This window comes from Orcinus orca, chromosome 3, assembly GCF_937001465.1.
Source record: "Orcinus orca chromosome 3, mOrcOrc1.1, whole genome shotgun sequence".
Classification (NCBI taxonomy): Eukaryota; Metazoa; Chordata; class Mammalia; order Artiodactyla; family Delphinidae; genus Orcinus; species Orcinus orca.
The window spans coordinates 141,322,974-141,338,410 of NC_064561.1; the positions used below are offsets into that span (position 1 = coordinate 141,322,974).

General features: G+C 37.6%; 2 protein-coding genes across 3 annotated transcripts in view; one reads left to right on the plus strand and one right to left on the minus strand.

The window, feature by feature from the left end:
* MIER3 (MIER family member 3) overlaps positions 1-5,551 on the plus strand; it is a 30,339-nt gene extending 24,788 nt beyond the window's left edge. For both annotated transcript variants that reach the window (XM_012534938.3, XM_033437872.2), the window contains exons 11-13: positions 1,090-1,217; positions 1,301-1,443; positions 1,556-5,551. In XM_012534938.3, coding sequence (XP_012390392.1) covers positions 1,090-1,217; positions 1,301-1,443; positions 1,556-2,013 — 729 coding nt within the window. In that variant the 3' untranslated portion in view covers positions 2,014-5,551. The remainder of the gene's footprint in view (positions 1-1,089; positions 1,218-1,300; positions 1,444-1,555) is intronic.
* Positions 5,552-8,321: 2,770 nt separating this feature from the next.
* SETD9 (SET domain containing 9) lies at positions 8,322-15,395 on the minus strand. Its single transcript, XM_004275163.4, has 6 exons — positions 15,275-15,395; positions 13,300-13,667; positions 11,974-12,097; positions 11,636-11,751; positions 10,809-10,914; positions 8,322-8,821 (listed from the first exon to the last, which is right to left on the minus strand). The coding sequence occupies exons 1-6, from the start codon at positions 15,370-15,372 to the stop codon at positions 8,734-8,736; spliced, it is 900 nt and encodes a 299-aa protein (XP_004275211.2). The 5' UTR covers positions 15,373-15,395; the 3' UTR covers positions 8,322-8,733.
* Between the last annotated feature and the right edge of the window lie 42 nt (positions 15,396-15,437).

Here is a 15,437-nt window from a genome sequence, read left to right on the forward strand (position 1 = left end):
AAGTGTTTAATTTATTGAAAGATGAAACAGTTGCCCTTTTAAGTCAAAATAAAATCTCAGTTTAGCAATAATTTATGAAATATATTCATTTATTTCACAAATAAGCTTTATCATTTACCAGATATTATTTTAAGCTCTAGAGATACATCAGTGAATAAGACAGGAAAGGTCTCTGTTCCCAAGAAGTCTATATTCTTTTTGAAGACTTATTTATGGCTGATGTATTTGTTGAAAGGTATACCTTATTTCTTGGTTTAAAAAGCTTGTTCCTATATTATGATCTTATATCACAACATGCTCACTAATCAGGATAGAGATTCTGAAATGTCCTTATTGGGTACTGATTAAGCGGGGAAGAAAGTGTTTATTGGGTAAAGATACAGAATTTTGTCTGTACATCTGAACTCATACCTTTACCTATATATAGTTAGAAGAGCCCTAGTCTGCATGTGGAGCCAAGTTGAACGAGGCTCAAATTTTATTGTTGTTGTTGTTCTTACCAAACTCTGTTGGCGCTAAGAGCCAAGTGCATGTTAAAGGAAAAAATTCTGCCTTTATCTGGCAATCATCTTAAATTCCAGATGCGGTAGAGTACTGATCCCTTTGCAAATGGTTCTTAATCTCTTTTGGGCCATGGAACCCTTTGATAATCTGATGAAGCTGCACCCTTCTCCCCAGAAAAGTATACCTGCATGAAATTTGGGGAATTAATAGATCCCAACGAAGCTCATTCATGGATCCCTCAGGGTTAAGAAGGACCCCTGCTACAGTCAGAATCACAGTGAAAGTTCAGTGAAGAAAAGTAAAGGATGTCAGTGTTTTAAGATTTTCGGTAAAGGTGTAAAAAAAGATAATTTCTGGATACGCATTTATTATTATTATTACATTCTGATTTAAAGAAAAAGCCTTGGGCTTTTGAAGTCAGCCTCATTATTAAATAGTGTAAATGTAACGGCAGTTCACTAATAAAAAGTTCAGAATTTCATAATTGGGAAGATAGAAAATAAGACCTATGGGTTGTAAAAAATAATAGTTATTAAAAAATGCATAGAATATGTTGATTTTAAAAAATGCAACTTTTTTTGTTAGGTGAGAACTAGAACAGTTGCTGAATGTGTAGCATTCTACTATATGTGGAAGAAATCTGAACGTTATGATTACTTTGCTCAACAGACAAGATTTGGAAAGAAACGATATAACCATCACCCTGGAGTTACGTAAGTACTGTGGGATTGACTTCTGGGATTTTTGTTTTTAACTGTGATATGCAGTCATAAAATTATTGGGGTGTGTTTTTTAGGGACTATATGGATCGTTTGGTAGACGAAACAGAAGCTCTGGGTGGGACAGTAAATCCTTCAGCCTTAACATCTAACCGACCTGAGCCTGTTCCTGATCAACAGCTGAACATTCTCAGCTCTTTCACTGCCAGTGACTTGACAGGTAACATGAGCATCTTTTTGCATTTTTTACCATAGCTTGGGGCAAACTTATATCCTCTTTGTGGCATGACGTCAGACCGCTTACTTAAACCATTTTCCGTCTCTTTTTTTAGCTTTGACCAGCAGTGTAGCGACCGTCTGCGATCCAGCGGATGTCAGTTGTTTGGATGATAGCTTTCCTCCACTGGGCAGCACGCCCCGTGGACAAGTCAATCACGTGCCTGTTGGAACAGAGGAGTTACTCACCCTGCCCAGCAATGGGGAAAGTGATTGTTTTAACTTATTTGAGACTGGATTTTATCACTCAGAGCTAAACCCCATGAACATGTGCAGTGAAGAGTCAGAAAGACCAGCAAAGAGATTGAAAATGGGCATTGCTGTTCCTGAATCCTTTATGAATGAGGTTTCTGCAAATAATTTGGGTGTGGACTTTGAAAATCACACACATCATATCACCAGTGCCAAAATGGCCGTGTCTGTGGCTGACTTTGGCAGTCTGTCTGCCAACGAGACCAATGGTTTCATCAGTGCCCACGCTCTGCATCAGCATGCCGCCCTCCATTCTGAGTGACGTGAGTGAGGGGCCCAGAAACAGTGGGTGTGCAGTACCAGTACCAGGAAAGTATCAGGTTTGCTTAGTCTTTCACTGGAAGTTTGAACTTTTTTCACTATGACATCAGTGATGTCAGTATGTATAGAACTATATCTTGATTTATCAAGAGTATTTTCATTTTCAATCCATAAATGTGGAAATGAACTATGATCAGCAGAGTTGGGGACTAAGATTGAACTCTGTGGTGCAGCTTTAAGCTCTGCTTATCTCTTCCTCATCCCCAGTACCTCTTCCCCACTCCCTTCTTTTTCTATTTTCTGTTCCCCACTGCCCTCACTCCCAATTTTAAAACCTGTAGACAGAGGCCACCAGCTCAAAACCAGCACAGATGTTCTGAACTGAATGGAGTGGCTTCTATTCATGTAAATTCCTTTTGCCGTAATGGATGCAGTGGAATAACAATGTTTACAGGTACCGATCCTGATCCCTGCTCAATGTAGCATTTTTTGGTTTTATTTTCTTAATTAAATAAAAGCAGGGGTAGGTTTCTTTAAACTGCACAAACATGCAAGGATTTTTTTAAAAATGGAAACTTCTCTCATGTTGTTCAACTAGAGCACTTCAGTTTACAAAACAGCAAGTCCATCTTTATGGAAGCCAGCACGAGGAACTGCGTGCAAATTATGAAGACGCTTGCTTGGATCCTGTTTCAGAATTCTAGACCAGGGCTACCTTACACAGAATTGGTCATTTTACTGCCGGAAGATTTCTGTGTAACTTCAGTTATTGGCTAAAAGTTTGGCATTTGAAGGTGTGGTATTTAGATGGGGTTTTGTCCACCATTATCAAGATTGTAATCATAAAAATCATACCAGTCATTGATAATTTAGTTTATCCTGAGGCAGTTGACTTGCAGGGCACAGTCTACAAAGCCTAGGATGTTGCCACTCATTGGTTTACATTTTGGAACACCTCTTAGGTTTTTTTTATAGTGGTGCAGTTCAAAGTGTTAATATTGAGGAGGGATTTCTAGATTTTAGACATAAAATGCAGTAGAACCTTGAAGTATATTTAAACTTTTCTGTTTAGCTTGAACAGTTACTGGCAAGAAAAATGTGAGTTCCTATCTGAAATAGAATGGTACGTTACCACTTTAAGTTTTAAAAAGTGATTGACGTTCAGTTGCATCTCAAACTCAGTTTTATTTTTATTCCAAACATTGTGAATGAGAAGCCATTGTCTTAAACTTAGGCCATTTTTGCTGTATAGACATGCATCTTTAAGTTATAAGGTGAATTCAAACAATATGTAATGCAGTATTAGAATGTGATAAGCTTTGCTTTTATAGTTCAGTTAAAACACAGAATTTTACTTTTTTTTTTTTTTGCACTGTCAATTAAATTTTTCAGTTTCTACTAGTTGTCTTGCTTTGCAGAAACTTAAATGTTTGGCTACATTGCTGATATTTGTAAGTATAAGTCGCTTCAAGGTTGTGCTGATGAATAGATAGAATGTAGTTACCTTAGTAGTGATGGAAAGGGAGGGTATTTATTATACAAACTGTGAACTGCAATGACATCCTTAGTTTTGGATGATGTGTATTCTTTTCTTTGCAGCATTTTAATGAAGATTGCTTTGAAGTGTTTACGCATTAGCACATTTACTATAAAAGTTAGTTTAGCACAGTGGACGAAAAGTAGTTAAATTAATAACTTAAAAGTCAGTCTCTAATTTATACATCTAAAGTCTAGCATTCCTGTATGCACACAGTAAATAATGGGTAGCCTGGGTTCTATGTTGCTTTCAGATATTTTTTTCCAAGTTGTCAGCTTCTTATTGCTGTGGTGTTGTGCTAAACTTTGAACCTAATTTCTTTTGTGAAAAATGAATACACCTATAATTTAGTAAGATACTGGCCATAATCTTCCATTGTTATAACTTTAATTTTTACTCTGGGTTTACAGTGGCTGGTCTGTATAAAATAATTTACACAAAGATGACTGAATGCTAATACCAGTTGCACTTAAATGAACATGCCCATTCTCAGTAGCTGATGCAGTAATATATTCAGTTTATCTATGCATTGCTGGGATCTTGATATAAGATGGAAACAGTGTTTCTTATCTGAAGTTTTGATTATCAGCAAGTTGAATGGACACTTTAGTTATTTAAATAAAGATTTTTGACCAAAATCCAGAAATGATATGAGAGAAAAATAATTTCCAGCTAGTTTAATGGATTTTTAAACGCCAATCTGATTTTAGCCTCTTAGAGAGCGCTAACTGGCTGGTAACGTTTACTTTTAATTCCTTGTTAAAATGAGGCAATAATTTGCAAGATTTTTGTATATATATGTAAAGTCTTCATCTCTTTTTAGATCTAATTCAATATTTTCTGACTGCTTCCTCCATGTATAATACCATTTTTGTGCATGCTTGATGTGACATTCATAAATTGTACCACTATGACTTTATTCATGTAAAATAGCTATTTATTGAATTTCCTTTTAAATCTGGATTTACTGGGTTTTTTCCTTTCCGTTTAAGCATCTTAACAGGGAATTTGTTACTGTTTATTAGAAGAATTGCGTTTGAGAGCATGAAAATAACTGATTTGCAGTCATAAGAAGAAACAATAATGCCTTTATTATCAAGTGTTAAGCACAATTCTTATAACAAACTGTGATAAATTCTTTTTTCTTTTTCCTTTGCCATATTATTTTTGTATGAACAAACCAAAAATCCATGGTGAGCAGTTGCAGTGTTGGCTGATGTGTCTTTTATGTACAGGGGGTTTGAAGAGGACAGCGGATTCATTTAGAAGTGAAACTGGTGCTGTGATTATAGCAATACTTTACTTTTGTTAGTTGTACTCCACTTTTTCATGCTAGCTTTTTCAGTGTTTAGTTTTCCTCTTGTCATGGTCAACTGCTGAATTTACTTGAAGGATGTAGAATACTGTTTAAACAATACTAAAGTGTGTACAATTAGGTCAAAGAATTGTGCAATTGTTTCCTTTTTAATTTTTACAATTGAGGGTCATAATATTTGAGAACGTCAGATCTAATAGAGCATAGTGATACTGTTTAATTTAACCAAAGTCTCTAGTGAATACTTCAACTTTGAATGTAAACCAACAAATAAACCTGACCACCAAGGAGATTGTTTGCCCAGAGTTTCAAAGCACATTGTCTACAAATGGAAATCGAAATAATTTATAAAAATATTGACATTACTATGTTTTTTAAAAAGTTCTTAATTTTTTCACTAAAAGGAGGAAACTATTAGTTTTATTGTTAAATATGGTAGATATTAAAACTCCTCTTAGATGACCAGTGATTCCAATTGTCCCAGTTTGAAATAAGTACGCTGTGAGTATGAGATTGATTAGTGACAATCAGAACAAGTTTTAGTATCAGATGTTCAAGAGGAAGTTGCTATTGTTGCATTGATTTTAATATTTGTACATAAACACTGATTTTTTTGAGCATTATTTTGTATTTGTTGTACTTTAATACCTGGTGTACAGTTCCAGAAATAAAAATCTGGAAATCTTTTTTTTTCTTGGTTCGTGTGAGTATTTGCCACAAATAGATTTTTATTTAATAATTCTTAAGCTATAACACATGGGTAGATATTTAACCACTGTTAAGTTGGTTTTAGATGTAGTAAATAAGGTATTTGATAGGTAAGTAATAAAATTGGTAGATAAAATAAGTTTTCTTTAACTCCTCTAAAATAAATTTCCATCTATAATAAAATTCTCGTTATCCCAAAGTGGGGATTGTACGTACTTTTAGTTTCATTCAGGAAGTATTTATTGAATGTCTGTTATGTTTCAAACAAGTTTCTCAGTAACTGTTGTCATTTAGGAAGACATGAAATCTGAAATTTGATCAGATGTTATTATTTGACAATATATTTATAGTAAACTAGTCTTCCTTATCATAATATTCATAGTTTAGTAGACTCTAGAAATATCTTCCCTAAGTCTTCATCTTTTCAAGCTAAATATCTCACCTTAGCCTAATTTCACAAGTCTGTCCCCATATTTCACTTGCTCTGACCAGAGCTTTCTCTCTGTAGTTCCATTCTTAATATGCAGTGATCAGATTGCACATAATATCCAGATTTTGTACAAGGACAAGAGGAGGATAAAAACCTTGACGTCTCTGCTTCAGTTGCTTATCTAAAACCACATTTCTTCTTTAATGTGCAGGGCTATCTGGTGGACACATACACAGAAGTGCCTTCAAAGGAGGTACAAGGACCAGTGTTTTGAATACAGCCAAGAGGTCAGCCAAACGCCATATAAGAGCATAGCGCTTTAGTCTTTTAGGGGAGGGAGGAGAGCCTTGTGGGAGCAGAATAATCTAGTCACTTGTAGACCTTACCCATTTTGGCCATAATTTCCATCAATGGTATACTTTTTGAGCCAGCTGCTTCTCTGACTTAAAGATTTCATGTCATCTGTAAATTGGGTATTTCATTATACACACTTTCATTTTTTTTTTTTTTTTTTGTGGTACACGGGCCTCTCACTGTTGTGGCCTCTCCCGTTGCAGAGCACAGACTCCGGACGCGCAGGCTCAGTGGTCATGGTTCACGGGCCCAGCCGCTCCGCGGCACGTGGGATATTCCCGTACCGGGGCACAAACCCGTGTCCCCTGCATCGGCAGGCGGACTCTCAACCACTGCGCCACCAGGGAAGCCCAATAGGATCTTCTTGATCAAGTGGCTTGGCTTTTTTAATAATATGAGCCCCCCGGCATCTCAGAATCTTGGCGGCACAAATAAAAAACATGAGCCTGAGAAAAAGAGATGCTTCCATGGATTTACATGGACATACATGATAAATACTACAGAGAAGAAATGGATGGGGATTTTAGGGGTTGGCAGTTGGGGATTGTAAATTTCCATAGGTTGGTTAGGCAAGGTGACAGGGAATGAGCTGTATGGCTATCTGGGGGGAGGTTTCTGGAGGCAGAACTAGTGCAAAAGCCCTGAGGTGGGAGTGTGCCCGGCAGGCTCTAGGAGTGGCAAGGAGGCAGGTGTGGCTGGGTGGAGTGAGCAGGACGTGAGATCAGAGGTAATGAAAGACTGGCATTTACTCCAAAGCAGGAGTAATCAAAGAGTTTTGAGCAGAGGCGGGTTAGGATCTGATTTGTGTTTGAAAGAATCCCTTTTGGTGTTCTATTCTGTAAAAGGGGCAGGAATGGAAACAGGGAAGGCAATTAGGAGGCCACTGAAATTGCAATAAACTGAGAAAAGCTGTTGGTGTAGCAGTGGAGATGGTCAGAATCTGGTTGTATAGGTGCCATGTTAGGATTTGAGGGGCCCAAAAAATAACACCCTCCTCCCTATCCAAGTTTGGAACTGAGGGTTGGATGCAGGAGTCAGGTTGATGGAGATCAAAGTAACTCTTACTAATAAAACTGGAGAATGTGGCTTCAGAGCTGAGGCCAGGTCAGCTCACTAATACTCTACCTCTGAACTAAACTCACTCCTTCACTGGCTGGGCTGACTACAGGCTACTCCCTGCACAGGGCAGAGAGCAGCCCAGAACAGACTCAGCTGGGAGAGTCCACAGAAAAGGAACTAGAGGGGTTTGGGCCATGGGTGCCTAGTTCTTCCCTAAAGATAATCTCAGAAAATCACTCTTTCGCCAGTGGGTGAAGAAAGAGGCAGGAGAATTACTTATGGAAGCTGTCCAAATATGAGAAGTGTGGAATAGGGGATAGGTGTTCCTCCCACCACCATCTTTTAACTATAATTCCATGCCAAAACAATCTTACACTCTTAAACTGTGTGTGTGTGTGTGTGTAAATGTTCACATACAGTAAATAGTATGATGACCCCCCATTTTTCCCTTAACCAGCTAAAACAATCTTTTTTGTTTCTGTTAAATTTTTTTAAAAATAAATTTATTTTATTTATTTTTGGCTGTGTTGGGTCTTTGTTGCTGCACATGGGCTTTCTCTAGTTGCAGCGAGCCGGGGCTACTCTTCATTGCAGTGCACGGGCTTCTCATTGTGGTGGCTTCTCTTGTTGTGGAGCATGGGCTCTAGGTGCACGGGCTTCAGTAGTTGTGGCACATGGGCTCAGTAGTTGTGGCACACGGGCTCTAGAGCACAGGTTCAGTAGTTGTGGCTCACGGGCTTAGTTGTTCCACGGCATGTGGGATCTTCCCAGACCAGGGCTCAAACCCATGTCCCCTGCACTGGCAGGCAGATTCTTAACCACTGTGCCACCAGGGAAGTCCCTAAAACAATCTTTAAATCACACACACACAAACACACCCCAATTAACTCATGACAACACAACAAATATTTTTGGTTTTAGAATATTCTGGAAAAATTAAGTCTTTATGGAAGTTAGTACACATCAATAGTACAAGAATTGCTGATGACTTGGCTAAAATTCGATAAACCACCACAGAGATAATCAAAATATACAAAAGAAAAGTTGAAACTGTAAGTTCAGACAGTGGGTTTTAATTTAGTAAACTACTGTGTACTTAGGTGAAAACCAATTAACACTGGAATTGCATTACAAATTTGAAATTGTAATGAAGCAAATAGTTTTCATGATGGAACTGAAACACAAATATCAATAAAAACTAAAAAGTTCCCACTCCAATTAGGTTTCAAAATATTTGCTCTGCAGGTGGAACTCAGAGAAACAACAAAAACATTTAGAATTAACTCAGTAGCTGAATAGAAAACCTAATTTCATACAGTTAGCTGACAATTGTATAGTAGTTTGAAAAAAGCTCTTCTCCTTGTTTGATGTCCCTGAGTGCGACAAGAATGACACATCGAAGTGGACTGAAAACAAAAAGAAACACAGACAAAATTAGAAGTATTAACAGATACAAGCTCATGTTTTAATACAACCAATATGGATTTTAGAGAATTTTATTCAGATTCCTTACTATCATCTTACTTTATGTATTTGATTTCCATGAGGAAATAGTTCTTATCACTGATGAAGGCATTTTAGAGTATGTTTATTTTGTATTATTTAAAAAGACCACAAGTCAATTGTTTATACAACTGACTACTTCTTTTGAAAATGTTGTTTCTATGTTCAAGCCCTCAAAACTGGTATCACAAAAAGCATTTTAAAATGACATTTATTATAATTTATTATAATTCAACACTTAAAAAAATTAATTTGTATCTTTGTATTCTGCAAAGCTGGAAACATTACTTTATAATTTATGGGAATTAAAAAAAATAGTTTTTATGGACACAAGACATAATGCACACCTTCAATGTTCCTACTCATTTAACTTTTCTTGTACTTGTTGAACAGTAATAATATTATGCCCCAGAGTATAAGGCTAAAAAAACCTCATTGTTAAATACACACACATAGACATGAAAGTTATCAAGGTTTAAGTACAGGGAATAGTCTAAGTTTTAAATATCATTCATCTTCAAAAGACAATTTAATAGGACCTGTACAAAATAAAGTTTGCTAGCAATTGGCAGCTCAGTGAAATGATATAAAGACAATATCTTCCTATAGCATTGTTAATAAAGAACTCTTAGCTCTACAGAATTACTTATATTTAAAAATTGTTACTTGAGTATTCTCGGTAGACTTTCCACTTAATGATTGATCAGAGAAGAAATGTTACAATAAAAATACAGGGACTTCCCTGGTGGCGCAGTGGTTAAGAATCTTCCTGCCAATGCAGGGGACATGGGTTCAACCCCTGGTCCAGGAAGATCCCACATGCTACGGAGCAACTAAGCCCGTGCACCACAACTACTGAGCCTGTGCTCTAGAGCCCGCGAGCTACAACTGCTGACCCTGCGTGCCAACACTACTGAAGCCTGTGTGCTCTAGGGCCCGCATGCCACAACCACTGAGCCCATGTGCTGCAACTACTGAAGCCCGCACGCCTAGAGCCCATGCTCTGTAACGAGAAGCCACCGCAATGAGAAGCCCGCGCACTGCAACGAAGAGTAGCCCCCGCTCGCTGCAACTAGAGAAAGCCCATGTGCAACAATGAAGACCCAATGCTGCCCAAAATAAATAACATTATTTAAAAAAATACATATATTCTTATCACTTATATGTGGAATCTAAAAAATACAACAAACCAGTGAATATAACAAAAAAGAAGCAGACTTAGAGATATAGAGAACAAACTAGTGGTTACTAGGGTCAACATAGGGGTGGGGGAATGAGAGGTACAAAATGCTGGGTGTAAGGCCACAAGGGTGTACTGTACAACATGGGGAATATAGCCAATATTTTATAATAACTGTACATGGAAAGTAACCTTTAACAATTGTATAAAAAATAAATAAATTATGGTAAAAACAAAAGCAGATTTAAAAATTCATATCTTCTGAATATTTCCCTTTTTTTGACTAAGTTTCTGAACCTAATAGTGAAGTAGGCAAAAGAAGTAATAGTCTAATTTGGTCCCTTTCTTCAACTGGGTGCTTCCATGTAAAATGGAGAACAGGATCCTTAAAATAAAGTAAAATTTATTTGAAGATTTTGTAGGTAGGAAAAACAAGAGTCACCTGAAACAAACTTTAAGGTTGATAACTTATAAAATACTACACAGAATAAAAGTGGGTAATAATAAGCAGAATAAGCTAAGTTAATGGAAAATTTTAAATTTCAGATAACCTACATTAACACACTAAAGTGTGATGCACATAAAAATCTGTTATAATTTTTCACTAAAAAACTTACCCCAATCTCTATATAGTTTTTTCATAGAAAATATATATATTTTTAGGTACAGCATAAGACAGAAGATAGGAAAAGCTCTTCCAGAAGACTAACCTTTGTTTGTCATAGCTGTACGCAATGTTTGGAAGATACTGCTTCAGTTCTATAGGGAAAACTGCAGGCACATCAAATTCCTGATAACAGACATTAGCTGCTCTGTCTAGGAACAAGTACAGAATTTTTTAGAAACAGAGACATTTTATAAGGTCATGAATTATGTACTGAATTATGGCACTTGATGTATGGTTTTCTAAATTTTCAGAAAACGTTCAAATTAATAATCACTATTATGTTCCAGGCACTGCTAGATTATATATCTATATACATATGTTTGGATGTTTTATTTACATTTTGAAGATCAGGAAACAGGTTCAGAAAGGGTAAAGGTTAAGTAGAAGAATCAGGCTTCAAATTCATGTCTCCCTAACACCAAAGTCTATGTTAAATGTAGCCAGATAATCAAACTTGTAGGAAAGTTAAGTCCTAGAGAAGGTAGGTAACTCACAAACTTAGCAACAGAAAGAGGATACCAGTCTAGTGTCTAGTGAGTAATCTATAAGGCTATGTTGAGGCACTGACAAAATAATCTCTAAGTTAAGTATTAAAAAATATTAAAATAATAATCAAAAGGGCAGTTATCAATTGCCTATATTTACTGAAAAATCAGAATAAAAATAGTAAGTTAAAGAATTCCAGTTAATGTATATCATTATCTCCCCGAACTCTCTCTTTGATATCAGCTATTATAAAGTTAGAGTTTACTCAAGGGCTTAGAATAGCTGAAATGTTAACTCAACTGCCTCTGGCACTCAGTCACATGGCAAAGGAGGAGCATTACCACTGCTGTATTTATATCTCACAGCCCCAAGGTGCCAACTTACCATTTGAACAATTGTTGACGTACTGTCCTACAGCCAGTGGATTATGAATTTCTGACGTTAGCCATGTACTATCACTCATTTTTAAAGGGCCAAGTTGATCCCTCCCATTGCAAGATCTGAAACAGGTGAAAGCATTAGCTAAGACATTGTTCCTCTGTATCTTAAAATTGAAAGTTAACCCTAGAATTGAACAGTGAAATTTTTCTTAAAAAACTTTTGTCTAATCAATAGGGCAGCTGCCTAAATGATTTTTCTTTAAAGTACAAACGCTAGTGGTCAGAGTCATTGTGGTGCGGTTCTACCTCCTATAATTAAATTTGAACATGGCACCAACTTACCTATACACGACTTTTGATATTCCTTTGTCATTTCCATCAATGAGTACCCCATCCAGGCATCTAAAAATAAACGGATTTCCAATGGACTGGAAAAAGATTGGCTCGTACTTTTGATATACTGTACCTAGTATACAAGACAAAGACATTATTATAGCAACCTATAAAAATCATAAACATCATGATAAGGACCTTTCTCTGGAACATAAACATAACATGGAAGAATTTGTTTTAATTTCTCTGCCTTTTTCTAAAGTTTCACCTCCCGTCTAGACCATCAGATTCTCTTTGGCTACCTTCCCTCATTAAAGAGTGGCCAATAGCAGAAGGAGCACAGAACCAACTTGTCCACACAGCCAAATAAAATATGACTATTTTGGTTAAAAAAATGTGAACACCACATTTTAGGTTCAGTTTTACAAAGCTGTGTTTTTATTTTTTAAAGTAGAGTGTGATTTGTCATCTATTAAAGAGCCTTTTAAGAAAAGTGTTTTTATTAATAATTAAATAATGTAGATATATACGGGAATAGATGAGTCTGACATTCAGGTTGTTTTTCCTTTCATTGGCAATGAAGGAAAGGAGAAAATTAATACTTACAGGGTGCTTCCTATGTTCCAGGCATGTTAATCTATTTATTTTACTATTAATTTGTTTGTTGCTGGCTTGTCCTATTTAGTCTTTATGGAGTTAGGATAGTTGTGTAGGAGGAAACTGAGACTCACAGAATTAAAAAATAGTAGAATGACTTTTTAAAAACATAGGTCTATCTGACAAACATTCACGCATACTTTCCACTACAGCAAATAATATGTTTAACAAGTAACATTCTACTTAGCATGCTAGTCAATGATCTTTTGAAAAGAAGCTTCTTTACTTTTCAAGTTTAGAAATGGCAGGAAGATCTTTATTCAGTGATTTATAGGTTTAAATTTTATCTTTCATGTTTTAACCCATATCATTTTTTACCTTTAATTATTAATTAGCTAAGCCAAACTGACTTATTCTCTAGTGATTTCTAAGTAATCAGTCTTATCAAAGTAGGCCATACTATAATCTCCTAAATTTAAACATTCATTAGAAAAATTTCCTTAAAAGAAAAATGCATTTATCCCAACAAATACTCCAGGATACTTTCTAATACATGAGATAATTTACAAACAGTTAATTTCCAAATCAGGGTTTAAAAATCTGTGGAAAAAAGAAAAATCTGCGGAAATCAGAGTTTCCAATACAACCCCTTACTCCAAGGATTACAGGGATAGGCATTTTGTTGAACTTATATTTTTTTATAAGAAACTCTTGGCCAAGTACTAATTATGTCATTACCAGGATACATAGATACAACCGCGCCTTTTGGTACCAATCCTTTGTTAACGAAGACACCTTTTCCAGCCGAAATCAATGTGCTAGGTGCTCGGGTGACACTGAAACCCAATGTCTTATAAAGAATTTCTTCTGGTGTAAAGGTATTTTGCTGTTGATGTCTGTATTCAAGCTGTTTCACCCCTGGATGCTGAACTGACAGTAGGTCTTGATATTTTGATTTAACAGGTTCTGGAAACACAGTCAAGATATCTGATTGTTTATTGAAATCATTTACGAATAGAGCCTGGAAAACTTTCAGTAATGTTCCTAGGACCTCTTCATCTGAGATAACTTTGTCTTTGGATTCCTCTGGAACGTATCGGAGGGTCCTGAAAATGGGAAAAGTTTCTATTCACTACCCTCAACTGATAAAAGCCAGACTGTCTTGATGTCTTCTGGGTTACTGGCCTGTATGAAGATTATTCTCATGTGTTTGAAGGGCATAAAACTAAGAAGTTCAGAAAAGAGTTTAGGTTTAGTTCTAGTTACCTGACTCCCAACAATACCTACACAAGTCAACAACAGCTAATGCTTATGAAAGGCCCATTACATACCAAATTCTGTTGGGTCCTTACATTCATTACGCCATTTTTGCAGACAGGGAAACTCAAGCTTGAAGATGTTAGGGAACTTGCCCATGGTCCGAAAGCGGGTAAATGGGAGAGCCAGAAGCGGAAACAGGGCTAGTTTCCCACTACACCCAAAGCCATTATGTGAATGTTATTACATAATGAGAATCCTCATATTGCAATGGCTCTTTTCACACGCGTGTAGTTTCAAAGACAAATTTAAGTTAACATTATATATTTTGTCACATTCTCTCCCAGGAGTAATTACTTTTTTATTTTTAATTTAATTTTATGTATTTTTTATACAGCAGGTTATTATCTATTTTATACATACTAGTGTATATATGTCAATCCCAATCTCCCAATTCATCACACCACCACAGTAATTCTTTAAAGATCACTTTTTATTTCCGTAAATAGTTTTTAAGTATTATTTTTACTTCTTGGTTTACTTGAACCAATTTCCGCCTCACAATTCTAGTAATGATGCAGCTGAATTCACGTTTCCGTAGTATGAAACTCTGGGAAAGCTCTCTGATTATTAACCAGCCTTCAGCGGAGCTCGTTTGTCTATTTAAGTGAGCATTACGTTGACTTCTTTGCCTATTTAAGTGAGCATTACGTTGACTTCTTCCAGACCACAAGCAGGCCACTTACTAAAGCCGGCAATAACAATGATCCTACGGCCACCCACTCAGCTAGATCCCCTTCTTCAAGCGCTGAATCCGTATTCTAAATCCAATATTCCGACATGCTTTTATTGGCTTTTTGCTCGTTTTTATTCATCAGCTACTCCAAGCTGTTATCCTCACAGCCGAGCTGCGCTGTTTTCTCCATACCAACTACGGAGCTGTGACCATACCAACTACGGAGTTAGGAGCTTTTCTAAGGAACTTCAAGCTCCTAACTGCCTTGGCGGAGAGAAGGCCACGCACCCTCACGTTGTACAAGCTCTTTTCTTTTCCAAAAGTTCCTATTTTTCCCCCAAGCCCAGGAACCCCAGCCCCTGCAGAAGCAAAAGCGAGAACTCGAGCCAAAGCCCGCGGGCGATCAGGTCCTAGCGGACCTCGCCGCGCCGGGGACGACGGGAAATAGGCCTTAGGCCTCGCCCACCTAAAAGCCCCGCGCCGTCTTCAGGCCCCCAGCCCAACTCGGACTCCATCAGCCTCCGCCTCGCCCACCTCGGGCGCTGCCCACCTCGGGCCCCGCCCACTCAGGTCCCTGGGTCGTCTTAGGCTCCGCCTGCTTGAGGCTTCGCCCTCCGGAAGCTCTGCCCACCTCGGCCCTCTAACCCAAGTCCCAGCGGTCTAGATGGCGTCGCTGGGTTAGAGGAAAACGGCCCTGGTCGAGCCGCTCAGCTCTCTCACCTCGGGTTGTGGCTTAGGTTCAGCGCGATCCAGGGTACGAAGCGGTACTTGTAACGACGCCATCGCTGCCGGAGGCCGCGCAGCAGGCGGCCCGGCATGGCTGTTCTGTGGTGCCGTGAAGAGGACGGCACTGGGGAGGCGGGTTTTCTCGGGCCCGCCCCGA

Bases quoted from the DNA above. Each gene is read 5' to 3' on its own strand.
- SETD9 (XM_004275163.4), bottom strand. From the start codon at position 15,372: ATGCCGGGCCGCCTGCTGCGCGGCCTCCGGCAGCGATGGCGTCGTTAC. The intron at 12,098-13,299 runs GTAATGACATAA...CTTGTATACTAG, and splicing joins GGTTGTATCTATGTATCCTG to GTACAGTATATCAAAAGTAC. The intron at 10,915-11,635 runs GTAAGTTGGCAC...ACTTGTTCCTAG, and splicing joins CGTCAACAATTGTTCAAATG to ACAGAGCAGCTAATGTCTGT.